The 20,381-nt window shown below is 35.8% G+C and overlaps 3 protein-coding genes across 5 annotated transcripts in view; 1 reads left to right on the top strand and 2 right to left on the bottom strand.

Annotated features, from left to right (window-relative positions):
• Positions 1-2,238: 2,238 nt before the first annotated feature.
• LOC107667490 (uncharacterized) overlaps positions 2,239-20,381 on the bottom strand; it is a 54,812-nt gene continuing 36,669 nt past the window's right edge. Inside the window, exons 26-39 of the mRNA XM_016459163.1 lie at positions 19,414-19,452; positions 18,363-18,551; positions 17,931-17,975; positions 17,039-17,077; positions 15,501-15,692; positions 15,268-15,333; positions 15,050-15,097; positions 7,949-8,029; positions 5,712-6,038; positions 4,683-5,009; positions 4,445-4,570; positions 3,422-3,736; positions 2,755-3,045; positions 2,239-2,586 (exon numbers count right to left, since the gene is read on the bottom strand). Coding sequence (XP_016314649.1) covers positions 2,486-2,586; positions 2,755-3,045; positions 3,422-3,736; positions 4,445-4,570; positions 4,683-5,009; positions 5,712-6,038; positions 7,949-8,029; positions 15,050-15,097; positions 15,268-15,333; positions 15,501-15,692; positions 17,039-17,077; positions 17,931-17,975; positions 18,363-18,551; positions 19,414-19,452 — 2,186 coding nt within the window. The 3' untranslated portion in view covers positions 2,239-2,485. The remainder of the gene's footprint in view (positions 2,587-2,754; positions 3,046-3,421; positions 3,737-4,444; positions 4,571-4,682; positions 5,010-5,711; positions 6,039-7,948; positions 8,030-15,049; positions 15,098-15,267; positions 15,334-15,500; positions 15,693-17,038; positions 17,078-17,930; positions 17,976-18,362; positions 18,552-19,413; positions 19,453-20,381) is intronic.
• LOC107667502 (uncharacterized) lies at positions 9,145-12,242 on the top strand. 2 transcript variants are annotated; one of them, XM_016459179.1, is made up of 4 exons: positions 9,145-9,223; positions 9,936-10,250; positions 10,576-10,695; positions 11,878-12,242. In XM_016459179.1, the coding sequence occupies exons 2-4, from the start codon at positions 9,968-9,970 to the stop codon at positions 12,093-12,095; spliced, it is 621 nt and encodes a 206-aa protein (XP_016314665.1). In that variant the 5' UTR covers positions 9,145-9,223; positions 9,936-9,967; the 3' UTR covers positions 12,096-12,242. The 2 variants fall into 2 exon arrangements, with proteins under 2 accessions (XP_016314665.1, XP_016314664.1); XM_016459178.1 differs by lacking the exon at positions 9,145-9,223 and adding an exon at positions 9,311-9,535.
• Positions 13,039-20,381, bottom strand: part of LOC107667501 (uncharacterized) — an 11,009-nt gene continuing 3,666 nt past the window's right edge. Inside the window, exons 7-13 of one of the 2 annotated variants that reach the window (XM_016459175.1) lie at positions 19,414-19,452; positions 18,363-18,551; positions 17,931-17,975; positions 17,039-17,077; positions 15,501-15,692; positions 15,286-15,333; positions 13,039-14,332 (exon numbers count right to left, since the gene is read on the bottom strand). In XM_016459175.1, the coding sequence (XP_016314661.1) occupies positions 14,292-14,332; positions 15,286-15,333; positions 15,501-15,692; positions 17,039-17,077; positions 17,931-17,975; positions 18,363-18,551; positions 19,414-19,452 (593 nt within the window). In that variant the 3' untranslated portion in view covers positions 13,039-14,291. Of the gene's footprint in view, positions 14,333-15,049; positions 15,098-15,285; positions 15,334-15,500; positions 15,693-17,038; positions 17,078-17,930; positions 17,976-18,362; positions 18,552-19,413; positions 19,453-20,381 lie in introns of both variants that reach the window. The other variant, XM_016459176.1, reaches the window with a different exon arrangement.

The raw sequence follows: 20,381 nt of genomic DNA, 5'->3' as shown, positions 1-20,381 counted from the left end.
CAAGGCTTCATTCCAGCAAACAGGTTGGTTTCTCAGTTTCATAAAAGCAGAAATATGTTGTTGAAGTCTGATGCTGGTGATGTTACAGTGACTGGTGCTGGTGGGCGTGTCTTATCTCATTAAAGTGACCTGGTTTCTTCCTGCTGATTCACTCCATTAGGAACATGTTCCTGCAATGGCAGTGTCACAGCAGTCACTGATTCATTCACTCGGTTTCCTGGCGAATCTGGAAGAAAATACAGAGACAATCATAGAAATGAAAAATAACAAGAAAATGAAAGATAAAAATCAGGAATCTGGATGCTCTAGAAAATATTTTGACAATATGAGACTTTTTTTTCCCCTTGAAAGCCTTGAAAAATAATAGAGAAGGATACTGAGACTTTATTCATCTTCCTGTTGACTTCAGAAGATCTGGTACATGGAGGGGAAGATTATCAGAGAATAAGGGTTTTTATCGTTGACAAAAAAAAAAAAAAACTGGCATGTTTGTAACCAGGACCTTCATTTTCTTTTTTGACTTTCCATTTTGGGTGCAATTAAACTGGACATTCATGAGCAGAACCATATATTTTGCTTTATATTTCCGTTTTTTTTTTTCTCCATGTGAGGTATGCAAAATTGCCTGTATTTTTTACTTTTTCATTATGGTTATAATTTTTTTTTTAGGTCTAACCTTTTCCAAAAAAAGTTAAAACGAGTTAATGCAGAGAAATGTAACATCAAACCAGATTAATATATCTGTTGTAGGAATGTTGATGCAGTAATTACATGAGGCTATGAGACTAAAGTAAAAAAAAACATGCATGCACTTTTTCTAAAACTTTACATGCATCACGCGTCATTTTCATGCTTTCTTATTATTGCAAGTGTTGAATTTAGTCCTGTATCAAAATCCTAATGAAGAAATCATTACTACTTCCTTTCTATGCCTTCCATAAAACTGTTAATTTTTCCCTACTGACTTTGCAACAATACCATCTTCCTGTGCTGCTATTTTACCACCTTTGTTACCAAAGTTATATTACTTACCTGTTAATCACTGATTTACCTCACTTCTGCTTTAATATCCACCAAGTTTTTCTTTAATGCTGCTTTTGCTAATTCATCAGCTGTTTCATTCCCTATTATCCCAATGTGAGCCAACAAAAGTATACTATTATACCCCGTGTGATCAAGCTGTAGAATAATGTATAGATTTCCACTAGCAGGTCTTCTCTTTCACTTCTTGTAGATATTACACTTTTAAGAGCTGATGAAGAATCTAAGCAAATTCCAGTCCTATTTGGCTTAATCTGTTCAACCCATTGTACTATAATAGCAATTAATTCTGTGGAATATAGCCTACAGACAATTTATCACTTAGTCTATTCTTAAACTTATTTGTGTCTTAAATCTAGGAAAATACACTGCTATATTAACTCAGAGCTTGATTCATTTTGCCAAAAGCACATCTGGTCTATAAAGTTCTCCCCAGTGTTCCCCTGCAAACCATGTGATAAGAAAATTAGATAGAAGTCAAAACATCAATCGAATACACAAATATCAAGCATTTTATTACACTATTTACAGGGTATTTGAAGCATTTTAAAATCAAATTAAGGCTTTTAATATCCCTTTTTAGGACCTGCACAAATAAAATTAATACCATATGAGCAAGATAGGGCACGGTCTAACTAAAAGTAGCATAATTAGTTATTCTTTTAGGGAATAACACAATATTGTAATACATTGCTTTTAAAAGTAACTGTCCCCTACACCGATTAGCAGTAACAGAATAAGAATAAGTAAATAAATATTGACGAGTAAATAATAATAAAGTAATAAGTACCGATATGAAAATCAACACTCTCATTGTAATGTACAACACTACTGAAACAAAATCATTTATTTGTTCGTTGTTAATGTTTCAGTGTTCAGACTATTTTTGCACCATCTTGACTGTAAGGAATTATTTCCAAAACGGTAAACAATGTTTCGTTCACAAAATAAAGGCTCTTTACTGGCATCTATGGTTCCATGATGAACCTTTAACATCCATGGAACCGTTCCGTTCCACAGAAAGTTCTTTATAGTGAAAAAAAAGCTTTAAAGGGGTCATATGATGCTTTTTTAAACTTTGATAAAGAATATCTCTTTGGTTTTGAGACTTTAGTCTTTGCAACTTCAGGGATCTTATCTATGCACAATCAGCTTGTAACACTCCAAAGAGAAAGGAAAACTTGAAATAGCATCATATGACCCCTTTAAAGTATTCTTCACATTAATAAAAGCAGGTTATTTTAAGAACTGTGCACTGTTTTTGGAGAATCAAAAACTTTCCCAATACTAGTGGTTGGTAATTGCAGCGCTACAGATCATGGGAAAGTGTCACGCATCCTGAGTGTTAAGAGTAAAAGTTTCTCACTTTCATAAAAGCAGAAATTTGTTGAGGTCAAATGTTGATGTCACAGTGTTGGCGCACTGGTGGGCATGTCTTATTTCATTAAAGTGACCATGTCTCTTCCTGCTCATTCACTCCATCCACATCGTCCGACAGCAGCATTACTGCAGTCTCTAATTCACTCACTTGGTTTCCTGTGGAACCTGAAAGAAAATACAGAGATAATCATGGAAAGTAAAAAGAGAGAAATAATACACATCTACTTATAGATGATGTTGCAGCTACACAATCTTAAGGACGACACAAGAGTTCCAAAACACAGAACTGTTGTATATATAGATAGTCATTATAATAAATGATGTTCTACTCACCGGTGACAGTCACATTGATTCTCCTGAATGTGGTCTTTTTAGTGTTGATGATCTGCAGTTTAAAATGTCCAGAGTCTGTATTTGTGAGGTTTGTGATGGTCAGAGATGCAGTCGTCTTGCCCAACCTAAGTCTGCCTCTGAATCTCTCATTAACAGTAGTTGTTCCTGAATCTTTTTTAACAACGAGAACGTTTTCAGCTCCAAGCGTCCACAGTATCAGGTCATCGCTCTGTATTTTAGCATTAGTCTGGAGAGTGACAGAACCTCCTGCCGTCACTGACAATGACTTTACTTCATGTCACAGCAGCACACAGAAACAGAGAAATTCAGTATTAGTGTCTGAATGAATTTTGCCAGCCATTTCATTCTTAAAACAACATAAAACCAGACTAATATAGCTGTTGTAGGAATGTTGTAGTAAATGTATCAGAATTATTATAAGTATTTTACAAAATCAAAGTCATATTTTGAGACTATTTTCAAACGGAAGTTCCTATAATTAATTCATGCAATATTATGACTTTAATCTCCTAATCGTGTACTACTTACAATGAGAAGTAACTGAAATCTAAAAGTAATTAAAATTTGAGCACTTTGAGATAGTGTTAATTTTTAGATAGTCTAAACTCACTGCATGATCTTTTACACACAAGGACTTAGTACTTACCATTGACGGTAACAATGAATCTCTTGTAGTTGGTTTTTCTGGCTCTGCTGCTGATCTTGAATTTATAGAGTCCAGAGTGAATGGTCCTGACATTACTGATAGTGAGATCTCCAGTCTTGTCATCCAGCCTCAGTTTGCTCCTGAATCTCCCATCAGCACCCTCCTGTGTCCTTTTGATCCCTCTTTTAATTTCAGCAATGAGATTGTCTTCAGTTTCATAGCACCACTTCATCGTAACATCTCCCTGTGAATCAGTAAGACCAGCGTGTAGAGTGATAGATTCTCCCTCCGTCACTGTCTCTTTCTTCTCTTCGACTGTCACAGAAATGCATAGAAACATGAGTGTTCAGGTGAAGATCTCAGTTACTGTACATTCATACAATCACACTATAAAGTCCATATGACTCGTGCTATATTTCATGTCTTTTAAGTGAGAAATGTAAAACGTGCCACAGCACGTCAACGCTTTTGGCAAAACATTGGCATTGAATCAACAATTTTAGTCCGTTGTAATTATATGATTTGATTTCAGGAGACTTCACTTGACATATATGGCATGAATTGCTTGGACAACATTACAGTATATTTATGATACTTTTCCAATTTAGAGATCGAATGTTGTGTTCAGTATGAAGTGTATGGAGAAGAGCAGTGTGAACAACAGCATACACGTTTGAAATGATATGATGTGGGGAAATGAATTTTCATTTTAGTACAAATAACAAACACATAAAACATAACCGTATACGTGCATGTATGTTAGTGAAAAATTTAATGGAGAAAAACTTATTGAATGCCATATTTGAAAGACACATAGACCAGGAATGATGTATTAAACTTATTCTGTGCTGACAAGAATTTATAGAAATTCACTGAATATCAAAAATCTCACTAGTCTGAAACTTACTTCAGAGCATGAACATCCTAGTCAGTGGTTTGATTTTAAATGAAATACTACAATGTACACAGTTTAAAGAAAATCCTAGCAAGTTTGGAGGAAAGGTTTACGTATATTATACTTACCCATTTGCATTTTTAAGTTATAAATCCTGCGGCGATAGTAGATCACAAAGGCAATCAGGATCAGCAGAACAGGAACAATAACACCAACAACTATTCCTGCTATAACACTCGAAGAAAGACCTGCATCTGGGACAGGTATGAAGAGACACTGAAAGTGTCAGTCAATGTGATAATCTGAAATTGTTTCAGATATATGCTAATAATACCATATATCGCTATAATTGAAAGAGTTACTCACCACTTACAGAAACCAGGAATCTCTGCAAGCTCTCACTGCCTCTGATCTGTAGTTCATAAAGTCCAGAGTCTGTGGTTCTGGTGTTTGTGATGGTCAGAGATCCGGTCTGATCCAGTTGTAGTCGATCTTTGAATCCCTCATCAGCATCGGTTAGTGAGGTCTCATTTGTCTCAAAGTCAATTTTAGCCAGGAGGATGCCTTTATCACCAAACCTCCACAGCATCAGAGCATCTTGGTGTATTTCAGAATCAGTATGTAGAGTGACAGGATCTCCCTCCAGCACTGACAATGACACTGACTTAACTCCGTCTGTCTTACCAACCACAACTGGAAAAATGAGCAGAACAATAATAAAATGTAGAGTTTTACAATGTATCAGATTTGAAATTCTGAAAGAACGTTAGTTCCATTATGGGCCAGTTGCATAAACTTAGTCACCATGTTAAGACTGTGTCTTAACTAGTTTGACCAACTAGTTGCCAGGGGGAAATCAGTCTTACCTTTCCACTACAAATAAGACCAATCTACCTTTTCATAACTGAATTAAAATGTTATGACCAGTCTTAAAGAAAAAAAATTAGATGACTAACTTTTTAAGACTAGTCTAAACAGTTTATGCAACCAGCCCCTGGGGCCAGTTGCATAAACTTAGCCACCATGTTAAGACTGTGCCTCAAGAACTAGTTTGACCAACTAGCAGTTGCCAAGAGGTAGTCAGTCTTACTTTTCCAGTATATGACCAATCTACCTTTTCATAACTGAATTAAAAAGGTTATGACCAGTCTTTAAGAAAAAAAATATATAAAAAATGAGATGACTAACTTTTTAAGACCAGTCTGCCCCTGCTTGTATTGTGCAAAATCAGGAAATTCTCACTTAATCACTTAATTCTCACTCAAGTGTATGGTTTGAAATCATACAGACCAACAAACCAAATTATTATTAACCCTGTTTAAATATGAACAGTTTGAAACAGGAAAAACAACTCAGAGTTTAGAAACTGGATCATTGTTACAATGGAAGACTTACCAAAGACAGTAACATTAAATATCTTGATTGTAGTCTTTTCTCTAGAGAAGGATAGTTTATATCGTCCAGAGTGTCTGATTCTGGTGTTTCTGATGGTGAGAGAGCCAGTGTTTTGATCCACCTGCAATCTGCCTCTGAATCCCACATCATCGGTGACCAAAAATGAGGTCAGGTCATCCTGTCTTCGGATTTGAGATATGAGAGTGTCTTTAGGTCCAAACATCCATAATACTGTATCATCATTCAATATTTCCGAAAGATCAGATTGTAGAGTGACAGCATCCCCCTCTGTCACCGACATGTTCACAGTTTTACTTGTCTCTCCATCTAGAAAACAAACAGAAACGGTTTTAATGATACAACACTAACTACAGCAAACAGATTCAACTGTAATCATTGTGTGAGCTGCTAAAAAAGACAAATATGTGATTAGCCTACTTTTTAGACTGTTAAGGGAAAAATTGTGAAAATTAAGACCATAAATGTGAAAATTAAAACAACACAAGCTATGTATCAAAACAAGATAAATGTATGAAGCACGATGAATACGTGATTAACAATTGTTTGCCGTAAGAATAAGAAGAATGTAAGCAAATAGGCCTATTGAACGTTTAGGCATGCAGACGTTTTAACCAAACTGGATTCTACCGATGATGAAGATGCACTGTTTACTTTGAAAACAGGCAACAGTCTATGAAAACAAAAAGACTATGAATACAAAAATTCAGCAGGCTTTTTGCCGATCGACACCTATTAAATTTGATTTTGCAAGGGCCTCGTTATATTTGGGGGTCTTAGTTACCGAAATGATCAGGTCAAAAAGCCTTCCTGATGTCGAGATTGAAGTCAGCTTTAGGCTAAGTTAAATTGCGCTGATTCTTAAGACATGGGACAAAACATGCCCGGCAATTGTAACTGCTATTAGGTTTAAAAATAACAATATTTTCAATTGTAAAAGTTATGGGGGATTAATAATAGAATGTATTTAACACAATTATCCCCTTCAATTTAATTGTATCATTATTATATGAAATCTATGACACTTATTGTCTTCTCACTGCATCTAAAACAGTGTCCACAGAGAAGGGTTTAATAATTAATATGCTATAAAATGGATAAAAAAAAATGAATGATGAAAAAGACCTTGTTTTATCAAAAGCATCACTTAATAATATCTCTTATCAAAGCAAGGTTGTTCTTCAATGACACATGCATGTTTCATAAGGTTTCAAAGTTGTGTCTCCACTTTTTGTCAACACCGTCAGACATTCATTAAAATGTAATAAAATCAGGGAATATCAGGACAGACATGCTCTGGTCAGTTTTATAGTTTTAGAATATTTTAAATCCTAATGTTAATATTTCCTGTGTCACAGCCATGATATGTCAACCCCATCTTCCAATTTCTGAGGAAATTTGAAATATTTCGATCATTTTATTCGCCTGAAGCAGGTTCCATGATTAGCATTTAGCATCAACAGAAAAAAAAACAAATGGATATTACATGAACTCCCATTTGTTTTGTGAAAGAAATGCCAAATTTGTCAACACCGTCAGATGTCACCACCATAAGATTTTGTGTTCCAATGATAGGCCTATATCAAAATATGTGACTCTTGATTAAAAGCTTTATAAACAATAACATACTCACTGTTTGTTGTGTTTGCTTTAATACAGTAATTAATTGATTCAATGTATTTGATAGTTAAAATGACTACAAATGCAGGTTTTCGTCACCACCGTCAGATGTGTCAACTCCGTCAGTTCTGTCACCTCCGTCAGTTGAATATTTTGATAATATTTCATTATGGTATTTTATATTTGTTGTGGAATTGTTGGTCACATGTGAAAGTATAATCTGTCTGCTAACATGATAATGTGTTTTGAAATGTTAAAAACATCTTGATTGCTGTTAAAGATAAAGTTGAAATTATATTACACAGTCCAAGTTTAAAAAAAGCACATTTTGATAAAAAAAAATAAAATAAAAAAGTTGGGAGGTTGTATCAAAGCATAGCTCAGTAGGCTACAGTAGCTACATAAGTAAATGTAGTTTCATTTGTCCGAGTGCAAGGTTTTATTTGTTAACTTTTGCACCCTGTTTTGTCCCACTTAGTGATTGGTTAGACCTTGTAAATGAACAAATTCTAGAAATAAGAAAACAATAGGAACTGTTTTTGGTGTTATGGTGTGGATCCATATCGAAACCGAAAGTAAACACATTTCCAAAAACTTACCAGCCATTAATAATAGAAAGACCAATAACATTGTCCTCCTGTTTTTGTAGAGCTGCGCAGAATCCGAATTTAATAAAGATGATCAATGAGTTTACTTTATATTTTTATGTTGTTGAATTGCGTTTGTCGTCACGAAGCACCCAGACTGATAAACTCAAAACAGCATAACAAAAGCACCAAATTCTAACGGAGAGCCGTTAAACCAGCTGGGAATTACGACTTTTCTCAACGATATGAATAAAACGTAAAGTCCCAGTAATGTTATCCTTGAAGGAATTTCGAAACTCGACTCGCCTCCACTTGGCATTGTGTGACGCAATAGCGGGCGTTTCCCATATTGGCACGTATCCAGCTGTTCACAACCTGTCAGCAGCTATCTGACTAGAAACACTTTGTCCCTTCATTCTGAAGCTGTGAAAGAAATGTAGTTACTAAATAAATTTCTGGTGGCTGTTTTCACCGTTTACACTCCATCCTGTACGCTACTTTCACGAAAAACCGTAGCCTAAGTGTTTTACGAAGTTGTAATAAAATCGAAAGAAAACGTAGCGTTATGTCAACCAGCGCTTTTCGTCTGTGACTTGTGTTCTAAACGAAAGCGAGATGAACTTCCGTAAATAGGCCCTCATGTTAAATCAATAATTTCAAGATACTCTGATATTGATGAATTGTGCTCCTTTTGTAAAAATGAGAAAGAGGTGTTATCACATTTATTTTTTGATTGTAAAATTACCCAAAATTTTTGGAAGGAATTGGCAGAATTTATTTTTAATCTAGTAAAGGATAAATACTGTTTTTCTTTAAAGGATATTATTGTGTACTATGAAAACAATGTTAACAAAGGTCTTGAATACATTGTTGATTTATTAATATTGCTGGCAAAATTTTATATACATAAACAAAAATGCTTAATTTCATCCCAATATTTAAGGTAGTGGAATTTGATTGTTTTATATCTTCTCTGAAATTGTTAAAAAAATTAAAAGTCATTAACATGTTTAAAATATTATGACATTTTTTTTTCAGTTCCCGTTACTAATTAATGTCACACTTTGTATAGCACGGACTGTCTTATGCTATGCTCTGTTTGTTATTTGTTCTATTTTCATTAATTAAAAAAATAATAAAAATAAAAAAACTTCCGTAAATAGGCTATCTGCTCACTGAGTACAGCGGACACTGCATAGGGACCTTAAGAATTGGAACGCAGCCACGGTAGTGCAGTGTCAGCAAAACGGCGCATAGACAGTATTACTAGCAAGGATTGAAGAGCACGTTTTTCCTAGTTCACTTTATGCATTTTATTGGACATGTTAATTATTGTTCCGTTTACATGTAATGTTCCCTCTCCAAAACGTTTGTTTTGAATGGTAAGAAAACGTATTCTATGTCAACATCTTGGCATGGCATCCGGTTATATTCGTTATAAAAACTTACTAGGGAACGCCTACTAGAGAGCCTGTAGACATAGGCGATATGCAGCGACAGAGTCTGCTTTTTAGACAATACTGGTGAATGACAAATAGCCACCAATGAATATGGTTAACGCTTTTATTTTGTTATGTGTGTGCTTGTGGCGTCTGGTTGGTAAGTTATACCTGTTTTTACTTAAATAAATGCCATTACAATAAATTACATTACCTCATAAAAAGTTTTCAGACAGTTTATTATCACTGCTAGTTTTGTGGCCTGTTGAGAAATTTAGTGGAAGGAATTCCAAAACAACATATTGTTTTCTTGTCTAAAAACATGCTGATCCACAGTAGGCCTGTTATCCTTGCATAATGCTACTTAATAAAATCACTTTGCACTGAATTCAGGAACTTTCATTGTTATTCATGTCTAATTATATCCCACTTTAAAGTCTTGTTTTCATTCAGCATTCACACGGAGGATACGTCTGCATTATACAGATTTAGTATGGTCAACATACAGTTTATGGGGAGTATTTAGTCTGTTACAAAACATGTTCCTCTTTGTTCTCTAGATGTGACAGATGAAGTGAAGACAATATCAGTGATGGAGGGAGATCCTGTCACTCTACACACTGATGCTAATAAAATACAGACATATTTGTTAATACAGTGGATGTTCGGAAACACTCGAATAGCTGAAGTCGGCAAGCTCACGCAAACCAACTCCACATATGATGGTCCTGATGGGAGATTCAGAGGCAGACTACAACTGGATCAGACTGGATCTCTGACTATCACAAACACCAGAACCACAGACTCTGGACTTTATCAAGTAACCGTTTTCAGCCGTGAGACCAGCTACATGAGTTTCAGTGTTATGGTCAGTGGTGAGTGTAATTTTCCAGGACTTTTCTTCATTTGAATTATATCGTTGTCTTGTCATTGTAATATTTTAAAATGTTTATTTTCTGTTCTTGTCATGGTGTTAACTATTAAAGGGATAGTTTGCCCAAAAATGAAATTCTGTCACCATTTATTTACCCACAAGTTGTGTCAAACCTGTATGAGCTTCTTTCTTCGTAAATGAGGACATATTTTTTAATTTTTTGGGTGAACTATCCATTTAATTCCATTTAAAAAATAAATCTATTATAAAGATCAGAACTGTGTGTGTGATGAGACCAGTGTCACACTAACATCTGTCACTTTCAGAGACTCCACAAAGTTCTACAACACCAGAAAGTTCAACAAGCTCAAGTTTTGTGTCGTCCAATTTAATCGTCAACCAGACTGAATATGTCAACATTACTGAACTCCATCAGCCAAGTTCAGGTATGCCACTCATGATGCTAGTGTGAGAGCAGAACTGTGTTAAATGTGTTCAGTTAATGTGACATGAGTTTTTATAAAACTTTAAGATTTTTTGTTTCTGAAATAGTGTTAGTCGTGGCTTGATGTCAGAATTGAGGCCACGTTTATGCAGTTGTGACCAACCACAATACCAATGCAGCACATATTCATAGATGTTGCTTTATCTTACTGCAGATGGGTGTGAACAAATCAACCACATAAACCCATTAAAATTGCAATATTTTAATTTACATTATATTTTTTCATTCAACAGATGAGTTATCTAATGTGGCTCACATTGCATTCAAGGTGTACATTTGATCAGCACATGCATTTGTGGAGAAAGAATAACCTGTTTGTGTTTGCTTTTTTTTTCTTTTTATGATTTCACTGGAACAAAGAATAGACCACAGACGAGCAACAGAGGCATGAAGCATGTGTCTGAGGGCCGTGTGTGGGTGTGGTGCCCCAAGTTGCTCAGAAAAAAAAAACTAGTGCTCAAAAGCAAAATATATCTTGGAGAAAGAATCAAATAATCACACAGGTTTCTATGAGAGCATAGATTTAAGATGTGGCTAAAGCCCTTAAAAGAGTCTAGAATTGCTTACATTAAACATGTTATTTGGGTAAACAAAGAAAATGGACATATGAAAGTGGACATATGAAAGTGACGTGACATGTGGCCAAGTATGGTGACCCATACTTGGAATTACTGCTCTGCATTTAACCCATCCAAAGTGCACACACACAGCAGTGAACACGCACACACCGTCATTTATGCTGCGGCACCCGGGGAGCAGTTGGGGGTTCGGTGCCTTGCTCAAGGGCACCTCAGTCGTGGTATTGAAGGTGGAAGAGAGCGCTGTACATTCACTCCCCCCACCTACAATCCCTGCCGGTACGAGACTCAAACCCGCAACCTTTGGGTTACGAGTCCGACTCTCTAACCATTAGGCCACGACTTCCTAATGGTTCATGACTTTTGCATGAAATGTGCATGCAAACATATTCAAACACACAGTGAAGCTTGTGGATGTTTTGCCTTTGCAGTGAATGCTTGACTTCCTAATAATAACAACCCATAAAACCGGCACCTACTGTATGAGTCTGTTTGAACGAGAGTTAAATGCATTATTCTAACTCTGTGTTTTTCTTTTTTTTCAGACCACGTCCACTGTTGTGGTTTTACTGAAACTGTGATGCGATTGGCTATTTCTGCTCTGGTAAGCGTGGCTGCTGTTGCTTTTCTGGTTTATGACATCAGATCTACAAGAAATGAGCTGAACAGGACGGAAGAGACTAGACGTCACCATCCGACCCACAGAGTAAAATCAGACCAACATCAGTTGAGCAGCACAATAAGTTCCAGATATGTTTGCTGAAGGTTGTTTGTAGAATTCCAAAAGGATGCAGATACATTTTCATTCATTAGCCATTTATTTGATCATATCTGCATAGAAGGACATTCTAACTGATCTTTTAAATTACAGGAACGGTTCACCCAGAAATGAAAATTCCACCAATGGATCCTCTGCAGTGAATGGGTGCCGTCAGAATGAGAGTCCAAACAGCTGATAAAAACATCACAAATGGACTGGACACAATGGACTGGAGTCAAGAATAATTTCTTGTGGATTATTGTGATGTTTTTATCAGCTGTTTGGACTCTCATTCTGACGGCACCCATTCACTGCATAGGATCCAATGGTGAGCAAGTGATATAAAGCATAATTCTGTTTAACGGAACCAAATCTGTTCCGTTAAAGAAACAAACTCCATCTTAGATAGTTTGAGGGTGAATAAATATTATACAGTGAGGTATTTGTATAAATACATGGATGTAAACATAATGACCCTAAACAGAATAACAATAGCAACACAAATGATGGATCTCATAGCCTCTCATTTCTGTTGCACCTTTGAAATGACCCGCAAAACTGATGGAAATTGATGTGTAATTTTTTTTTAAAATATATATAAAAATGTGGTGAAGAGCTTGTTTAATTTTTAATGTTTAATGGAACTTCAACTTTGACTCCTGGTCTTCATTGAGCATATTGGTCTCCATGGCATTTAATTGTAATTTCCCCTATACCTCTTTAGAGACACTATTTTAAAAGACGTCTGCTATGGAAATTAAAGCCCTTTTACGACAACGATTGCATGCTTCCAAAGTGGAAAGTACTGTAAACAAGAGTGTCAAATTCCAAATTCTTCTCCTCCCACGTCAAACATAGTCAGGCAAAATATACAAGATGGAACAAGAGCATGTACCATTTACAAAAGTAATTGTCTAACAGTGGAGCAGTTTACACATCCTGTTGCAGATAACAAAAATAAAGATAAATTACATTTTGTTACTGATAAACAAGCTCCCAAATTTTTAAACGTTCCCATTATAGTCTATTGATGGAAGAACATGTAAGAGAATAAAATGGTGTGATGTGTGGAGGCAACAAGGTCCGGTTCCCAATCCCAGTGCTTTCACAATGACCAAAATCAACTCAGTATCAAAAACAAGTTCTTTTATTTTGTGATTGTCAGAGGATTACAAGGATTCAAGAGGAGGCAAAGGCCAAACAAACATAACCCCTCTAACCAGTAGAGAGAAAAACTAACTAAACTATTAAAAGAAAAATACAACAAAATACACTAACTCCCCAAATAGCTTGAACAGGAGAAAACAAGTAAAAAAAAAAAAAAAATGGCACCCACCACTCTACTAACCAATTCCCCCCAAAAATAATATAAATGAATTAAGAATAATACACAAACAAATAGTAGCTTACAAACCAGAAAGTATTTCTTTTTCATAAACACCAATTACAACAAGAGTGTTAATACAATAACACTGAAGAGAAACCCAATCAACAAGGCATAAATTCCTCCAAACACAGCAGACAACCAATCATTGGAGTCAGTTGGCAGCAATTACTTCCTGCTAAATAGAGAGAAACAAATACGTCTCTGGACGTAATACACTCTAAATTCAGGTCACATTTGTAATTTGATTAAAGGATGTTGAAACAGATTTCCTTTAAAACATATCTTTGGATAACATATTTAAGCATGGTTATTTTATATAGCATAAAACATGCAAAGTTGAAAAAGAACGGTAACTTAAAGTAGTTGGTTAATTTCTGCAACAAAAGTGTCACATTGACACTGAATACTGAATATAGTCAGATTAATTTCTACACATGAGGAGAAGGTCATGTGATCTTTAGAGACACTGGGATCAAAGCTGAACGAGGACATTAACCGTGTACAGCACATACAATGGTTTGAGAGATACTTCTGTGGTAAAACACATCTTAGGATAACAGGTATGTAGTGTAACATTAATACAGTTATATATGACATTATTTCATTAACACATTCCCCTGTTCATCTGAAACCAAAACAGCTTTTTACACAAGAGACATGGGGTTCTCACTTTGACTGGATGGATTCTAGAGGCTTGTGAAAGAACTGAAATGTTGATGAGGTCACAGTGATTGACACTGGTGGGCGTGTCTTATCTCACTAAACTGAGCTCTTCTATATCTACTCATTTGATCCATCCTCTTCCTTTTGGCTCATAAAAGTTTTTCTTCATTCACGTCTTTTCCTGTTGATTCTGACAGGAAACACAGAGACAATCACAGAAATTAAAAAGAGACAAATCTGGAGATCAATCCTGTAGTTGTTCCTGAGAAATCAAAATGTCAATATTTTCCCGTCAAATTACCAATAGAAATGAAAATCATTTAAATAACACGTATTGCCAATAGCACATTTGAGTCATTTTATAAGTTAAATCTTGTTTGAGCATTTGCTCTTTTCTCACAAATGAACATGGCATTTATATTTGAGAACTCAGTCAACTCAAATGCAAAGTTCACATTGATCTTTTGACGCATTAAAAGATTTACAAATTAGCCATTTCTCTCAGGACAAACACTTATATTCACCTACATTCATTTCTGACTATCTGCCAGCTTGATTTCAGATGATTTTTCATTTTTTTTATTTGAGTGCAAACAACAGAATCTCACCTTCTTTCAGTTCATTTCCAGGAGCTTTTCCATAGCACATTTGAGTCATTTTATAAGTTAAATCTTGTTTGAGCATTTGCTCTTTTCTCACAAATGAACATGGCATTTATATTTGAGAACTCAGTCAACTCAAATGCAAAGTTCACATTGATCTTTTGACGCATTAAAAGATTTACAAATTAGCCATTTCTCTCAGGACAAACACTTATATTCACCTACATTCATTTCTGACTATCTGCCAGCTTGATTTCAGAGGATTTTTCATTTTTTTTATTTGAGTGCAAACAACAGAATCTCACCTTCTTTCAGCTCTTTCAGTTCATTTCCAGGAGCTTTTCCATCTGATCCTGTTTTAACAACAATCACAGACAAATTAGTCAATGAAACATCTACATTTATTAGACATGGTCACATGAAAACTAGAAAATTGTAACATTATTTTATTATGAATACCCATGAATACGACTGAATAAACAAACCCTTATTGTGTTAAAATATATTACATTAAACTACTCACCAAACAACAGAATCTCACCTTCTTTCAGCTCTTTCAGTTCATTTCCAGGAGCTTTTCCATCTGATCCTGTTTTAACAACAATCACAGACAAATTAGTCAATGAAACATCTACATTTATTAGACATGGTCACATGAAAACTAGAAAATTGTAACATTATTTTATGAATACCCATGAATACGACTGAATAAACAAACCCTTCTTGTGTTAAAATATATTACATTAAACTACTCACCATGCGTTTGAACTCCAGCATCTTCAGTCTTGGTTTTACGGATTACAAGGCTCTTTTTGCCCTGTCTGTCTCGCAATCTCTTATCAGCACCAAACGCTTTACTTATGGCAGTCTCTTGAACATAAATGAACCGTTCACTTTCACCTTCTATGATCTCTGATCTCGGTGTCTCTTCTTGTGTGACATCGGCACCTGGAAACAGAGACTTGTAAGAAGTTGTATAAGCAGAAATAGAAACTGTATATACTGTTAAAGGGGTCATCGGATGCGAAATGCACTTTTACATGTTGTTTGAACATAAATGTGTGTTGGCAGTGTGTGTACACAACCACCCTATAATGATAAAAATCCACCCAGTGTTTTTTTTTAATCTCCTAAAATCATTACCCCTTTCTCAAATCAAGCGGTTCTCAGATTCCTGCCAGTGTGACGTCACACAGACCCAGGCCCCTCCCCCGATTGTTGATTGACACTGGTGTTTTACCATAGACCCGCCCTGAGTGAGCTGTCATCAGTCCGCCATTGTTTCACCACCGGAGCAGATGTAAGCGATTGAGGTGTTCTGTTGTTGGATGTAATCATGAACATAGCAGTCGTCGTCTGACATCTGAGCCGCTGAAGACTCAGTGGATTACGTTTGTTTCTGAAGGGAATACGCCCCAATCTACCTAAATGTGCCTATGTTTGCACAAATCATTCATGATCCAGCTTCACCTACAGAAGAAGTGAGTATAAGTTTTTTTTATAACGTGCTAGTTAGCCAGTTCCAAGGCTAAATGCAGGCTAAAGTAAACAGTCCCTCAGAGAGCAGCTTGGAAGAGAGGGGCGGGGTCAGCAGAGCTCATTTGCATTTAAAGGAAAATGCTACAAAACGGCTTGCTCTGAAAAGAGCTGTTTTTGACAGGGTAAAAAGGGTGTTGTTTTACACTACCACTGAGAAATTTTAACCAAAGTATGTTATAGACTTTTCATTAAGAACCCTAAAGAATCAAATAAACTTGTGGAAAATGGGCATCCGATGACCCCTTTAAGAAATGGTTAGTGTGTGTTATACGTACTTTACATTTCAACATCTATCCAAATGCACAAAGTACGTTGTACCTGTAAATGTTACGTGGGAATACCTACCTAAAACACAGAGACAAGGTTTGCTTTCTAAATACAAAAATAAAATGTCTTTAATGCAGGAGCTTCTTCAACGTTTTTGTAGAGCAACCTGTGCATTACATTTATGCCGAATATACAAGCATTCTTGCAGCTTTAAAATGAAAATATCCTTGAAAGTAAAGGTCTGTTTGTGATTTCCATTTTGCTGACAACAAATCTATACAGAACTGAACCCTTTTAATTGATCGCTGGATTGTGTCACATGACTAATCTTGCATCACTTGTTTTGAATACCTCTGTTTTCACAGTTTTAAGCCAAAAAGACGTTTAAATCCATTACATTATATACAACAACTATACTTTTTCATTGAACATCTCTTATCGCACTACAAAACATATTGTGCACTTACTGTATCAGTTGTAATACGTACGTGTTTCTTGTTCAGAGATCTTCACATCCTCGGTCAAATCTGCACACAGAAACAGAGAAATTATATTATAAGAGAATGAACAGATGAACATGTCAGCAACCCTGAGAAGAATTCCTAGCCTACATATTTTAAGATATGTATGAATTGGTCGCGAAACAGCATTGGATTCTTTATGTACTTCTAATAATCACGTCATCATCTGCATGACTTTTTATTATTGAACAGTAACAATTATACTAATGTTGTATGTGTGAACATTAGTTAAATCCATCATTTATGAGAATTAACAATAAACAATACTTTTCACAGCATGTGTTTGTTAATGTAAGTTAGTAAGACAATATTTACACTAAACTATCAATACTTTGTTGAACAATTACCAAGCAACGCTTAATTTTGTTCAGTCTGTGGTGTAAAAAGGTCACATTAGCAATTAAAGAAAAACACTTAAGCAAAACATGGTCAGGTCAAAGCGTCTGAATAATTTTTGGTCCCAAATTTGTTATCAATTTTACTGGTAGTCCCCTGTATGAAGAATTCTTGGGTATAATATGTCACAGTTTATTTTTCTATCCTCACTTAAATAAATGAACTATTATCCCACTAGTAAAAAAATAAATAAAAAATCTGGTGTCTGAATAATTTTTGGCTTGACTGTATGTGTATGTGTATATATATATATTATGTGTATATATATATATATATATATACATAGAGAGAGAGAGAGAGAGAGAGAGAGAGAGAGAGAGAGAGAGAGAGAGAGAGAGAGAGAGAGAGAGAGAGAGAGAGAGAGAGAGAGAGAGAGAGAGAGAGAGAGAGAGAGAGAGAGAGAGAGAGAGAGAGAGAGAGAGAGCATTAAGAAGGTTCAGGCATGCAAACAACAAAATCTCACCCTTTAGCTCGTTTAGTTCATTTCCAGGAGAGTTTCCATCTAATCCTGTTTTAACAACATTCACAGATGAATTAGACAATGAAACCTTATTAGACATGATAGTCACATTAAAACTAGTTTTTGTACAAAATCTGTCAGCTGTTAAATCTCATAGTCACTCAATTTGAACTCTTCTTGTCAACGATGTTTGGCCACTGACATTAAGACATGTCAGGTTTAAGTGAGTGCAAATGAGATTTGACGACTTCAGCTGATGGGATACTGTCAGTGAATAATGATCTACATCTAGGTCTGTTCCTCACACGAATCTATAATTTGACTTCTGAAAACTTGGATAAGTGTTACCCATGATTGCAACTGAATGAACAGTTGAACAATGAACATAAGACCCTTCTTATATTAAAAATATTACATGAAAAGACAACTACTCACCATGTGTCTGACTCTGAACTTCATCATCTTCAGCTCTGATTGCAATGCTCTTCCTGCCCTGTCTGTCTCTCAATATATTATCAGCACCAAACGCTTTACTTATGGCAGTCTCTTCAACAACAATGAACCGTTTCCTTTCACCTTCTCTGATCTCTGATCTCGGTGTCTCTTTTTGTGTGACATCAGCAACTACAAACAGAAAAAATACAAAGACAAAGCAGACATTACATCAAATGTGTTTGCATGTGAACATCAGAGTTTTGAAATTACTACACAAAAAATACTTGTTATTTTTATCAGATTTGATCTAACACACAAACTTCATAATGTCTTCGTTTGGGTTTGCTGCATCAAAAACAAAACGTATTTCGGGTGATGTGTGCTTTTGAATGAGATGTGTGCGACTTCCTGAAGTGGATCATGAATGGGATTTTCAGCAATTAATGGCTTAAAGTTTCACACAAAACTACTGTAAACTGTCAGAGAGGACGTAGAATGTAAAACAGTGTTGTTTGGATTACTCTGATACTGCTTTCTGCCATTTTTAGAATAGAGTATTGCTATATGTATTATACAGTTCAGCATCTATCCAAATGCACAAGTAGTATATTTTTGCACCTGTAAATTTTATAACTACTTAAAACAATGAGACCAGGCCAACTGAAGCAGACAGAGATCAGACTTTATGGCGTAACTCAAAGGTTTGTCTATGTGAGACGACACTATCAATGACCCACACAGTTTTTCTTGCAGGTCTTTTTTTGCTGTTGTTTGCAGTCACACATGAAAGGGTCTGGAGAAATGTAATACATTACATAAAGAAAAGTATACATTTTCTTTAAAATCAGAATAAAAGTCTCAACTTTATCTAAAATGCAGTGAAGTAAAAGTCAACCATATTTATACTACAAATGTACAAAAACTGTACTGTACAGTAATGAAGCATTTGAACCATATTTCTACAAACTTATGGGTTTTAACAAAGCATTGATCCCCTTTTTCATTAAACATTTCTTGTTGCACAACAAAAAACATTTCACACTTCCTGTACCAGTTTCTTGTTGAGATGTCTCCGTTTCATCTGTCAAGGCTGCACAAAGAAACAGAAATTAGATTTTAAGTGAGTGATCAGATGAACATGTCAAAAACACTGAGAAGATACTTTGTAATTATTCATGTGCTTCTAATAATCACTTCATTCTCAACATTACTTTTTAAAACCCTCATCCATCCCTCCCGAACCTGTAACAAAAGTGTCCCTTGAGGGTCAAAATTACCCGAAGGCCAAAAATGACACTTTTTTTATTTATTTATTTTTTTTGGTCCAGAAAGCTTATATTGATCCATATATACACTGAACAAAATTATAAACGCAACACTTTTGTTTTTGCCCCCATTTTTCATGAGCTGAACTCAAAGATATAAGACTTCTTCTATGTACACAAAAGGCCTATTTCTCTCAAATATTGTTCACAAATCTGTCTAAATCTGTGTTAGTGAGCACTTCTCCTTTGCCGAGATAATCCATCCACCTCACAGGTGTGGCATATCAAGATGCTGATTAGACAGCATGATTATTGCACAGGTGTGCGCCTTAGGCTGGCCACAATAAAAGGCCACTCTAAAATGTGCAGTTTTATCACACAGCACAATGCCACAGATGTCGCAGTTTTGAGGGAGCGTGCAATTGGCATGCTGACTGCAGGAATGTCCACCAGAGCTGTTGCCCGTGAATTGAATGTTAATTTCTCTACCATAAGCCGTCTCCAAAGGCGTTTCAGAGAAGTTGGCAGTACATCCAACCGGCCTCACAACCGCAGACCACGTGTAACCACACCAGCCCAGGACCTCCACATCCAGCATCTTCACCTCGAAGATCGTCTGAGACCAGCCACCCGGACAACAATCGGTTTGCATAACCAAAGAATTTCTGCACAAACTGTAAGAAACCGTCTCAGGGAAGCTCATCTGCATGCTCGTCGTCCTCATCGGGGTCTCGACCTGACTGCAGTTCGTCGT

The sequence above is a fragment of the Sinocyclocheilus anshuiensis genome, unplaced genomic scaffold (genome assembly GCF_001515605.1).
Source record: "Sinocyclocheilus anshuiensis isolate Anshui unplaced genomic scaffold, SAMN03320099.WGS_v1.1 scaffold1779, whole genome shotgun sequence".
Taxonomy (NCBI): Eukaryota; Metazoa; Chordata; class Actinopteri; order Cypriniformes; family Cyprinidae; genus Sinocyclocheilus; species Sinocyclocheilus anshuiensis.
This window is presented reverse-complemented; position numbering and strand designations above follow the sequence as displayed.

What these genes read in the sequence shown, in the direction of transcription:
- LOC107667502 (XM_016459178.1), top strand. Translation starts at nt 9,481, where the DNA reads ATGAATATGGTTAACGCTTTTATTTTGTTATGTGTGTGCTTGTGGCGT. An exon ending in TTTCAGTGTTATGGTCAGTG is followed by an intron (nt 10,251 to 10,575) that starts GTGAGTGTAATT and finishes TGTCACTTTCAG; the next exon opens with AGACTCCACAAAGTTCTACA. An exon ending in ACTCCATCAGCCAAGTTCAG is followed by an intron (nt 10,696 to 11,877) that starts GTATGCCACTCA and finishes CTTTTTTTTCAG; the next exon opens with ACCACGTCCACTGTTGTGGT.